The 12,458-nt window shown below is 41.2% G+C and overlaps 1 protein-coding gene across 1 annotated transcript; it reads right to left on the reverse strand.

Annotated features, from left to right (window-relative positions):
* Nucleotides 1-212: 212 nt before the first annotated feature.
* Nucleotides 213-3,410, reverse strand: LOC143532621 (putative serine/threonine-protein kinase PBL12). Its single transcript, XM_077027624.1, has 4 exons — nt 2,499-3,410; nt 2,180-2,410; nt 578-1,054; nt 213-476 (listed from the first exon to the last, which is right to left on the reverse strand). Exons 1-4 carry the CDS (start codon nt 3,390-3,392, stop codon nt 213-215), a joined length of 1,866 nt encoding a protein of 621 aa, XP_076883739.1. The 5' UTR covers nt 3,393-3,410.
* Between the last annotated feature and the right edge of the window lie 9,048 nt (nt 3,411-12,458).

A 12,458-nucleotide genomic window follows, 5' to 3' on the forward strand; every position in this document is an offset into this window, starting at 1 on the left:
GGCGACATACAAACGCAAACAAATAATTAATCAGAGGTAAACAAACTATCATAATAAACTGGAATTAAAAACGTTTAAGGTAAACACTAGCACAAGACTCGGGCATTCCTTGACTTGTAGCTTTATTCTTCAACAGACTTTTAACGGTACAATCACGTTAGCCACATGTGTTTGAATCACTTCCAACACAATCCATTTAGTACAATCCATTACTACTTAGTTGCTTTCAAACACACACCGATACTATCAATATAATACCCACAGAGGCCGTAAAATCCAGCAAATGAACCCTTGTTCCATGCTATTGTAAACGGATCCCCCTCTTCATCTGAATGATAATAACCCACTGGTCCATGGGTCTTTTTGTTCGTCACAAATGATATTGATGAAATTATCGTGTAACCTGCGTATGTTCTATCTGAAACATCAACAGTGCCACTAATGGCGATAAGTTCTTCGTCCCAATCGAATGTTACCTGATCAAATACAGAAGATTAGATTTGTAAAATCACAACAAAACAACTTTATGATATAATTTTTATTAACTTGTAAATTGTAATAGCTAGAAACTCATTACCTCCCAAACTCTGGGTCCACCATTCCAACCACCTGCTTTTTCGTAAGTGTGTGTAACTCCTCTATTTTGTGTGGTGAACATCATAGAGCATATCATTTTGCTGTATTCAATGGTTATCTTCTTCAAACGATGATTTTTCTCAAGTTGGAAAGACCAAATGTTTTGCGGACCTCCAGGGTGACTTGTTCCCCATGTTCCAACCCTCATGATTTCATCGTGGGGCTTTACATAGACACCAATGCCATCAATATGAGTGCTAGCAAATCCATAAAATCCGACTAAGGAGCCTTTGTCCCAAGGTACGGAGAACATAGATTTGTCCCAAGGTCCGGAGAACGCTGAATTGGTTATTCGACCAAAAGGTCCATGGACTCTCTTGTTGGTTTTGAAAGATAGTGACGAAATTATTGTATCACCACCTTGAGTACCAATGTTTCCATTAATACCAACTATTTCCTCATCGAGTTCAAGCTTCACCTGAGTATGAATGCCAACATGAAGATTATGTTTTAGCTGTAATTAGTGAACCCTATTTTGTTGCTCTTTCAGAGCATTATCAGTTTGTCTCATATCTTTATCTCTATAAATATATTAAAAAACACTACTTTTCTCTCTAATGTCCAATTAAATAATATATTTTTTATATTCTTATCCTTATAGTTTATCTCTCATCTACATACAACCAATTTCAATAAATTAAAAGATAAATAGGGGCAAACATATTTTTCCCAGATTTACAAAAAAAAACAGTGATTTTTATTACTCTTTCATTCACAACCATTCTTAACTATATTCTATAATTTTTAAAATCCTCTTAACATAATTTAGGAGATGGGTTGGATCCTTTCACAAAGTTAAAAATTTGGTCACAAAGTTAAAAATTTGGTCAAAGACTATTATATTTGAGAAAAGCATTGTATCACTTCCTGACTTACAATTTGTTTAATAAGTTAGTATTCGTGTTACTCCTCAACCATTGCTTGGTTTGATGAAAGACCAACATTCACTCTTACCATTTTTAAATTATCCATCCTCTATGTAGGTATATATAAGACGAGTATAATTACAAAACTCTTAAAGGTATATAAAACTGAAACATACCAACAAACTACTTTATTAGTTTTTTTTGATGTATATTATATAAATATTTATATGTAAGAAGCAAAAGTTAATAGAAATATGAATCATTTGTAGTTCATGATATTTTTTTTAATTTTTCTAGTTTTTTTATTTATAAGGTTAGTTTTATATATAAGAAAAGATATATTTAGCTCACAAAACAACATTTTCATAGCTCGCGAAAGTATATGTAGCTCGAAATGTTACATATATGTTTCTCGCTAGCTACATGTGGTTTTTCGTTCTTTTTTTTTGAGCAAAGGATAATACATGTTAAAACAATATAAAAAAATAAAGAAAATTTTGTTTAAAAATGGTTTTAGCGAAGGTTTTAGGTATATTAGCGGTTTTTATTTTGTCATCTCCTCATATGTGTTTTGTGTTGGTTTTTATAATTTTATCATCTTCCTATGTTTGTTATAGTGTGTATATAAAAGGACCCAATAATCAATCTGAGTATGTTAAGATATATACGCTTCTCACCTCAGAAACTGTTTCTCCACAATATGAACCACCAAACTTGTTAGATGTATGCAAAACACCCTCACATTCCGAGGTAAATATGAGAGAGTATACCACATCATCACCATGACCAACAGTTATCTTTTGAAGCGTATGACCTTGCTCAAGTTCAAAAGACCAGTTATCTTCATGACGTCCACTTTCTTTACCCCAAGTTCCTAGCTGAATAAATCGTGCTACTTCCTTATTAACCTTGAAAAAAAGAGCATGTCATTGAATGTAAAAGTACGAAATATATTCTATATTATTTGGTAGTTGTAGTATTTCACACGAAACTTACTTGAAGGGTTAATGCCTTTTCGAGTTCTTTTGTGACTCGGGCCATCGTTGGCCGTTCAGTTGGGTTTTCTTTCAAGCATTCATATGCAATTAAAGAGAATACACCCAATGAGTCTTCCTTTATTGCATTCTTTAAACAGGGAACGATTATCTCAAATAAAGTGTTTTGTTCACAAGATTGTTGGGCAAGTGAAGCAAGAGACCGACGTTCACCTGTGTATATATTAGTAAGTGCAGGCGTCCCACATAATATTTCAAATAGGACCACCCCAAATGAATACACATCGGATTCCTTGGTTAAGATGCCGCTTTTGGCATATTGGGGATCAATATAGCCTATGGTGCCACAAGCATTAGTGACAACATATGTGTCCTTAACATTCGAAGGGCCTACCTTTGATAACCCAAAATCTGATATTTTTGCTTCCCAATTTTCATTTAGGAGAATGTTTGAGCTCTTTAAATCGCGATGCAATACCCTCTCTTCGGGTCCTACATCATTATGAAGGTAACTAACACCCCGAGCTGCGTCAATGCATATTTTGAGACGCTGGATCCATGATAGCTTTTCGTTGACTAGATATTTATCAAGGCTACCATGTTTTGCGTACTCATAAACGAGGATATTTTCTCCATCCTCTTCACAAAAACCAACAAGTGTTATGAGGTTTTTGTGTCTGCAACGCGAAAGTGTATCAATTTCCATCCGGAACTCACGATCCCCTTGTCCCAGTGTACGATCTAACCTCTTCACAGCTACCTTCCCAAATTTAGTGAGGTTTCCTATATAGACCCTCCCAAATCCTCCTCCTCCAATGAGATTTTTATCACTAAAGTTGTTAGTTGCCAACTTTATCTCTTCGAGTGGAATATTTAAATCTTGTACTTGTTCCATGCTGAGAAAAATGATGGAAGTAATAAGAATCCAACTAGGAGCAAACTCTCAAGACGTATGTCTCGCTTAACAAACAATATATATAATGTATAAGTTTAATGTTAAAAATTCAAACAAATGTCATATCAAATTCCAAGTTAATGTGTAAGTTTAATGTTAAGAAAGAGAGAGAGAGAGAGAGAGACCACATGGAGAAACTAAAATGAAAAAATAAATAAACAAAATACAAAAATGAGAAATAACTTTTTATCTAACTCTAAATTAGAGCTTTAACGAACGAAGGTTTTCCATACAATCTGCTTAACAATGATATGGTTTTGTAAGACACGTAATTTGGCTAGATGAAACCGGCTGTTTGCTTAGTGAGGTTGGGGAAATAAAAGCGTAAAGTTTTTCATGGGTCTGAAATAGATCGAAATTGTTATTAGGTCACCAAGCACACACAGTTGAACAACTCGTCAGAATCAAATTCTTCAAAGGGAGAATAAGATTATTAGGTCACCAAGCACACACAGTTGAACAACTGACACCACAAACATGGCTTCGGGTCAATCTGTACCACCTATGCCACCACCCATCAATCCAGAAAATCCTCCTCCCAATGAAACCGTTACCACCACAAGTCCTACAAGTGAGCCTACCTCAACCGTGTTCAACTTTCAACCACCATCTAACCTTACACCTTTAAACAACTTCATGCCGGTTCAAGGACAATCATCATACTCACAACAACAATCACCTTTCCAGTCTCAACAGAACCCACCTTATAATCAACCATACACATTACCACAAGATCCACCCATCATCCATACTTCACCAGGTCTTAGGTTGGGCCCGCATTCATTCGGTGGGCCACGTTATGTCGATAATAGCGAAGGGTATGAAGAGTATGAAGAGGGATATTCAAGTGGGGGAGATGGAAATCAATTAAGGGTGCAAGGTCAATTTGGTTATGTTCCGCAACAATAAATGCAACAATGGGGTGGACCACATGTCAATCAAGCACCATTGCAACAACCAAAACCATTGCAACAAGTTCCTCCACAACCTCATCATCAACAACCTCAACAACCAATACCTCAACCTCAATTTCAACAATATCCACCGCCAAGGCCCGTGTATAGACAAATAAGCCAATCGAGGGTACCATTGGTGGTACCGAGAAGGCATGTAAGAGAGATGGCTAGGGGAATTGAAGCTCACTTTCGGCTGATCATCACAAACAACCTATCTCCGGTGGTTATCCCCCAACATCAAAATGGAAGAACATTTGAGGTTAGAACCAATGCGCTCCAAAGTTTACCGAAGTATAAGGGTTTAGAAACCGAAGAACCTTATTTCCATTTGGAGGCATACGATTCGATTTGCAACACGATCGGGGGTCAAGGTTTTTCACCGGATGAGGTTAAATTGGTTTTGTTCCAATTTTTGTTAGAAGATAAGGCAAAGAGATGGTTCTACACATTGCCTTCCGCATCAATTTACACTTGGGCCGAGATGCAACAAAGGTTTTTGGATGAGTTTTACACGACCCAAAAGACAAATGATGCAAGACGAAGTTTGAGAAGCTTCCAACAACAATCGGGTGAGATGTTTCATGAAGCCTTTGAGCGATTCACCATGATGATCAAGAATTGTCCTCACCATGGAATTGCTCTTTGGGAATTGTTAAATGCTTTTCACGAAGGGTTGAGTACGAAAGATGAACGGGATTTAATGTCAATCACAAATGGTACATTTGGTACCAATTATGAACAAGATGATTGGGCATTCTTGGAGCAAATGTCGGTCACATCAAAAAGAAAGGCTCAAACCGTAAGAAGGTCAAGAATGGCTATCACAAGACCACAAGTGCATGCGGTTAACAACGAAGAACCTCAAGTTTCTAATCAAGTGTATGATGTGTGCACGAGTTGTAACGGGTTGGGACATGCAAGTGATATGTGTCCAAGTGTGGAAGGGCAAGTTGAAGAGGTAAATGCAATTAAAGGTCAAAGGGATGGTCGAAACTACAACATGAATTCAAACACTTACCACCCTGGGTTGAGAAATCATCCCAATTTTTGATATGGCAACCAATCGACTCAATTCATGTGACATCTGCCCCGATCCGACCCGACCCAGGTACCCGTTTCTCTGACCCGATCTCTTTCTTTTATGATTTAATATTTATTTATACTTATATTTTACTTTTAATAATAATATATATTTTCCTTCCCGCCTCTTTCTCTCTCTTTCTTTCCGCCGTCCCGTCCCTCTCCTTCTCTCTTTCCGCATTCTTTTCCCTCTTGTCGCCGTCCCGCCCTTACGCCTTGTTTCCCTCTTTTTCTTCTAACTCTTTGCTTGTCCTTTGTTCCTTCCCGCCTAAGGTTGTCTGCGCAGCTCCACGCGCCAGACCCCTTACAAGGAATCCTGCGTGAAGACCACCTGTTTCAGCGATACGCGAGACGAACTCTTCTCGCAGCGCGCTAAGAATTGTAATTCTTCTCGCAGCGCGCTAAGAACGGTAGTTCTTCCCGCGACGCGCTAAGGATTTGTAGTTCTTCTCGCAACGCGCTAAGAATCGTAGTTCATCCCTCGACGCGCGAAGAATTATAGTTCTTCCCGCGGCGCGCTAGGAATTTTAGTTCCTCCCGCGGCGCGCTAAGAAATGTGATTCTTCCCGCGGCGCGCTTAGAAATGTAGTTCTTTCCGCGACGCGTTAAGGTTGGTTCTGTCTGCCTTCGCGCTCGCGCTCTCTTGACCTTCTGTGTCTGCCTTCGCGCTCGAGCCTTCTCGCGCTAAACCCTTTGAGTTTTCTTCTGTTTAATCTAGCCGTTGCTTTTGTGTTGTCTTATCTTTTGTGCTGTTGACCTAATCTGCTTTATGTCTGAAAAGCCACTTTTGGCGCAGCATGCGCACCAACCCCATTGGTTGGCAGAAAAAGTGACTGACATTATCTTTTGAGATCTGCTTTTTCCATGCTTGACCAGTACCTTTTTCTGATCCGCCCATGCTTTTTACTGTTCCCTGTCAGCCTTTTTCTCTTTTTCCCTGCTGCCATATCTTTTGATATCTTTTGCTTTTGGAATCTTTTACTTTTTGGAAATCTTTTCCCCTTTTCTAGGGATTGTGTCTCCTAGGGTTTCTCTATAAATAATAATGTTATTTTCCTAACACATCACACACAAACACTTAATCTCTCCTATTCTCTCTTCCTCCTTGCTCTCTCTGCCGTCTTCCTCTCTGCCTCCGTCTTCCTCCCTGTTCTACCCTGCTTTTCCGGTAATATATATTATATATAATAATTTACTTATTAATTATGCTAACTTATAATCAAGACTTAAAACAAATCATTAAAACAATAATCTTGTTTATAGGTTAACTTGTGCTTGTTTAAAGTTGGTTCTTGCTTTATCTTACACCGCATCGTTTATCATGTGAGTAATCTCGTACCTAATCCCTTTTTATTTTTAATGTTTTGGGATGTTCATGTGTTCGTACAAACTTGAGTCTTAAACTTGTTTATGAACTTTAGTCGCGCAGTATCCCATGTGTTGAGGACGTTTACTTGGCTGTTTATTTGTATGTGTGTATCATTAACCGCTTTGTTCGGCCTATTCCGAAGTTTTCATGGATCCATTAGATGAACACGGGAGACCTATCGTTTACGGTTTTCTTTGTTTACACTTGCACAGATGTTTTCTCGTTTTTGTGCTCAATTGGGAGCACGGATTGAACTATGAACTATGAGCTATGATCTATCTAGGCTTGATCACAATCTGATTGCACCCTTGTTAAACACCAGACATACACGTGTTGCGCGCAGATTTATTGTTACCTATGTATTGTATTAAACTTGATTTCTCACCAACACGCAAGTGTTTGACGTTTATTTTAACACATGTTCAGGTTTGCAGTAGCTGTTTTGGAGCTTGTGGATACATAGGAAGTTTTCTTTATTTTGGACCTAGATTAAAATGTATCAAGACAAGTTTTTGCTGTTCGAATATTATGATTTATAATATATTGATTTATATTGATTTATGTTATCTTGTGTTTACCTTGCGCGTGCGCGAATGAATGTATTTATTAAATATTGACACCCAATAGTGTCACGAGTAATGAAACAATATGTGGCGCCCCGATGTATAATCCGCCTTTGGTCGGGGTGTTATTGATTGGTATCAGAGCTCGTTGACTTTAGGATAGGTGGTTAGACGTAACGGCCTAGAATACCTAAGAGTCCCTTCTCGCGCATGAGAGAAATCTCATGTTTGCGCGCTTATTGTTAATTACTCGTTATTTATGAATATGCTCGCGCTTGCGCAGTATATGATTTTATGTTTTATTTCGCGATATTTCGATTTTTGTTGAATTTTGATTTTTATTGATTTTTCTTACATATTCGTTTGTTGGGATTTGAAAATCCGAAAAGTCATGGTGATACATGAATAGTTGATTTTCAATTTCCATTTACGATTATGTTCTGAGGTTGGAGACTTGAAAAGTCATGGTGATACATGAATTGTCAACCTCCGATACTCATTTTCTTGTATATTTTATATTGAAGATTGAAAAGTCATGGCGATACATGAATCGTCAATCTCCAATACTCGTTTGCTCGTATATTTTAAATTGGGAATTCGGAAAGTCATGGTGATACATGAATTGTCGATTCTTGATTCGAATTTGTTACCTTTATTAAGTCTGCATTTAGGGTCATTTATTTTACTTTAACTTTTGACAGTAACTGACTCCGTGAAACCAAGCTTTTCGAGGTTATACTTTGCGATAAAACTAAGATATTAACTAAAATTAAAACTTTTATAGAATGCCTCCGCTATCAGCTCGCCATCTCAAGAAGAAAGAAGCCGCGCGCAGACGTTCGCTGCAACGTTCCCAGGAAATGGCCGCCGCAATAGCCCAAGCTTTGAGCCAAAACAATACCAACACCTCTGGTTACAACATTAAGTCCTTTAACGCGGGTAACCCTCCAAAGTTCACAGGTCTTGAAGGAGCCACCGTGATGCTCCAGTGGCTTGAGAAAATAGAAAACACTTTCCTCCACACCCAATGCCCCTCAGACAGACGAACCCTATATGCTTCCAGTGTCCTGGAATCTAGAGCGCTTACATGGTGGAATGGAGTAGCTCATGCGCATGGCGCAGAAACTGCTTCCAACATGCTCTGGGAGGAATTTAAGGAAATTCTGACGCGAGAATTCTGCCCTCCCAACGAAGTTAAGCGCTTGGAGGAAGAATTTTGGAATCTTAAGCAATACAGTGGTGAAGCGCGCGAGTACGCGACGCGTTTCCATGAACTAAGTTTGCTGGTCCCTCACCTTGTTACCCCTTCCCGCCGAGCCATAGAGAAATTCCTTGGGGGTCTCCCCATGGAAATTCAAGATTCTGTATGGGCCAGAAACCCAGTAACCCTCTCTGACGCCATCGAGTTGGCCGCTGTGCTCAGCGACAACCATGTCAGAGCAGGAACCCTGTTCCTGCGGGGAACAGAAAAGACCAAACTCACCAAGACTGCCCCTGAACCAACAGAAACCAAACCTGAACCCTCAAACCGTAACAACCTCAAGCGCAGGCGCAAGGCCTATGCGCTTACCAACCCGCCCATTGTCCAGCAACCCATCTACCAACCTCCAGTTTACGCGCCTAACCCACTGACAGCCTACCCAACACCTCCTGTAGTCCATAACTATGCCTTAACCAATCCCGCACTCCCTGCCCCGCCACCTAAGAAACCTTACACAGGAAATCAACCCTTTTGCCCAACCTGTAGACTTCACCACCCAACCCAAACCCCGTGTCGACAATGCAACCGATGTGGCCGCGTTGGTCACTCTGCCGAATACTGTAGAGTCCCTCCCGCCAATCCAATTGCGCCAGCACCACCAGTCTACCCGCAGAACCCACAACCAACCTACCAAAACCCACGACCCAGGTCGTGCTATAACTGCGGTGATCCCAGTCATTTCCGGAACGCGTGCCCAAGGCTACAAGTTCAGATTACGCAAGCGAATCCGGTGAACCAGATTTCAAACCAAGTGACGCGTGGACGAGCTTTTAACATAACCGCGCACCAAGCGCAAGCGAATAATGACGTGTAGTTAATGGTACATTTTTGCTTAACGGATTTTATGCTTCTATACTTTTTGATACTGGCGCCGATCGAAGTTTTATTTCTCGCGCCTTCGAGCAGAAGCTTGCGCGACCGCGCGATAACTTAAAAGAAGATTTTTCAGTTGAATTGGCTAATGGTGAAACTGTTTTAATTAACTCAGTGATTAAGGATTGTACGCTTAACCTTAACGAAAACGATTTTCTGATCGACCTCATCCCCATGCCTCTTGGGAGCTTTGATGTTATTATTGGTATGGACTGGCTTACGCATAATCGCGCCGAAGTTATTTGTGCCAAGAAGATGATTCGCATACCTCGAGAAAATGGTGATCTTCATATCTACGGCGAAAAACCCTCCAGTGGTCTTAAGCTTATGTCTTGCGCCGAAGCCCGAAGGCTCATGCGGAAAAGGTGTATTGCATTCTTAGCCCATGTGGTTAAACCTGCTGAAGAAAAGAAGCTTCGCGATATCCCTGTTGTGCGTGATTTCCCTGAAGTTTTTCCTGATGATCTTCCTGGTATCCCTCCCGCTCGTGAAGTCGAGTTCCGTATTGATCTTGTCCCTGGTGCTTCCCCCGTAGCTAAATCTCCTTACCGTCTTGCGCCCGCTGAGATGCAAGAATTGGCAAGCCAACTTCAAGAGTTGACTGCTAAAGGATTCATCCGCCCTAGCTCTTCGCCCTGGGGTGCTCCGGTGTTGTTCGTTAAAAAGAAAGATGGATCGTTTCGCATGTGTATTGATTACCGCGAGTTGAACAAACTCACCATTAAGAACCGGTATCCCTTACCGCGTATTGACGACCTCTTTGATCAACTCCAAGGTGCCTCTTATTTTTCCAAGATTGATCTCCGCTCTGGCTATCACCAGTTGCGCATCCGCGATGAAGATGTTCCAAAGACTGCTTTTCGAACTCGTTATGGCCATTTTGAATTCTTGGTCATGTCCTTCGGTCTAACCAACGCACCCGCCGTTTTCATGGATCTAATGAATCGGGTGTGTAGGCCTTTCTTGGATAAATTCGTGATTGTGTTTATCGATGATGTTCTGGTGTATTCTAAGACCAAGGCCGAGCATGAGCAACATCTTCGGTTGGTGTTGCAAAAGCTTCGAACCGAGCAGCTCTATGCTAAGCTTTCCAAGTGTGAATTCTGGTCTGATGAAGTACAGTTTCTTGGCCATGTTGTGAACAAGATGGGTATTCATGTCGACCCATCCAAAATTGAAGCAATCAAGAACTGGATTACGCCATCCTCTCCTTCCGAGATCCGTTCCTTTCTGGGCTTAGCTGGTTATTACCGGCGTTTCATTTCGAACTTCTCGAAAATCGCTTTGCCTTTAACAGCTCTAACGCACAAAGGTAAACCGTATATTTGGGGCTCGAAGCAAGAAGAAGCCTTTCTATCGCTCAAGCGATTGTTGTGTGAAGCTCCTGTTCTTGCGCTACCTGAGGGTAATGATGATTTTGTCGTGTACTGCGATGCCTCCAACCAAGGTCTCGGTTGTGTTCTTATGCAACGAGGCAAGGTTATCGCTTACGCATCAAGGCAACTTAAGGTTCATGAAAAGAATTATACGACTCACGATCTCGAACTTGGTGCAATTGTTTTTGCCTTGAAGATCTGGAGACACTACCTTTATGGTACTAAGTGCATCCTCTACACTGACCATAAAAGCCTTCAGCATATCTTTGATCAAAAGGAACTCAACATGAGACAACGCCGATGGAACGAACTCATCAGCGATTACGATTGTGAGATCCGGTATCATCCTGGTAAGGCTAATGTGGTAGCCGATGCGCTCAGCCGAAAACCCTGCCAACTTAACTGTATCTTGCCGCGCACCCAGCTTCACTTCGCGCCGATTCAAAGCAACCTTGAATCGCGTATTCGTGACGCGCAGCGCGCATCCATCAGTAATGGTAACCTTCGCGCCGAGTTAGCGTGTGGCGCGGAAGCGCATTTTGTGCCCAATCTGAGTGGAATTCTCTGCTATCTTAATCGCATCTGGATTCCCTGTGATGAGAATCTTCGCGCTGATATCCTGAGTGAAGCGCACAAATCTCGGTATTCTATTCATCCTGGCGCTGATAAGATGTACAAGGATTTGCGCATTACTTATTGGTGGCCCGGTATGAAAAAGGATATTGCTGTGTTCGTAGCTAAATGTCTGACTTGTTCTAAAGTGAAAGCTGAACACCAACGCCCATCTGGTTTGCTCGAACAACCAGAAATTCCTACGTGGAAATGGGAATGTGTAGCGATGGACTTTATTACCAAGTTACCTTTGACAGCAAGCAAACATGATAGCATTTGGGTAATAGTGGATCGTTTGACTAAGTCTGCTCACTTTCTGCCCATTCGTGAAAACTACCGTGTTGAGCATCTCGCGCAGCTTTATGTCAAGGAAATTGTCTGCCGCCATGGTACTCCTTTGAGCATCATATCCGATCGCGATGGCCGTTTTATATCTCGCTTTTGGAAATCTCTCCAATCTGCGCTAGGAACTCGCTTGGACATGAGTACGGCATATCATCCCCAGACTGACGGTCAGTCTGAGCGAACTATTCAAACTCTTGAGGATATGCTCCGATCTTGTGTTCTTGATTTTGGAGGTAATTGGGATTCGCACCTGCCTTTGATCGAGTTCTCTTATAATAACAGCTATCATTCCAGTATTGGTATGGCCCCATTTGAAGCACTTTACGGTCGTAAGTGCCGCTCCCCGATTTGTTGGAGCGAAGTGGGAGAAGCTCAAATCACAGGACCCGAACTTGTTCAAGAGACAACCGATAAAATCGCCAAGATCCGTGATCATCTGCTGACTGCCAGAAGCCGACAGAAGAGTTACGCAGATCGTAGGCGGAAGCCTCTCGAATTTCAAGTTGGTGATCTTGTTCTCCTCAAAGTGTCGCCCTGGAAGGGTGTTGTCCGCTTTGGGAAGAAAGGTAAG

This window comes from Bidens hawaiensis, unplaced genomic scaffold (genome assembly GCF_021521415.1).
Source record: "Bidens hawaiensis isolate Kalapana, Puna unplaced genomic scaffold, B.hawaiensis_p1.1 tig00009513_1, whole genome shotgun sequence".
Classification (NCBI taxonomy): Eukaryota; Viridiplantae; Streptophyta; class Magnoliopsida; order Asterales; family Asteraceae; genus Bidens; species Bidens hawaiensis.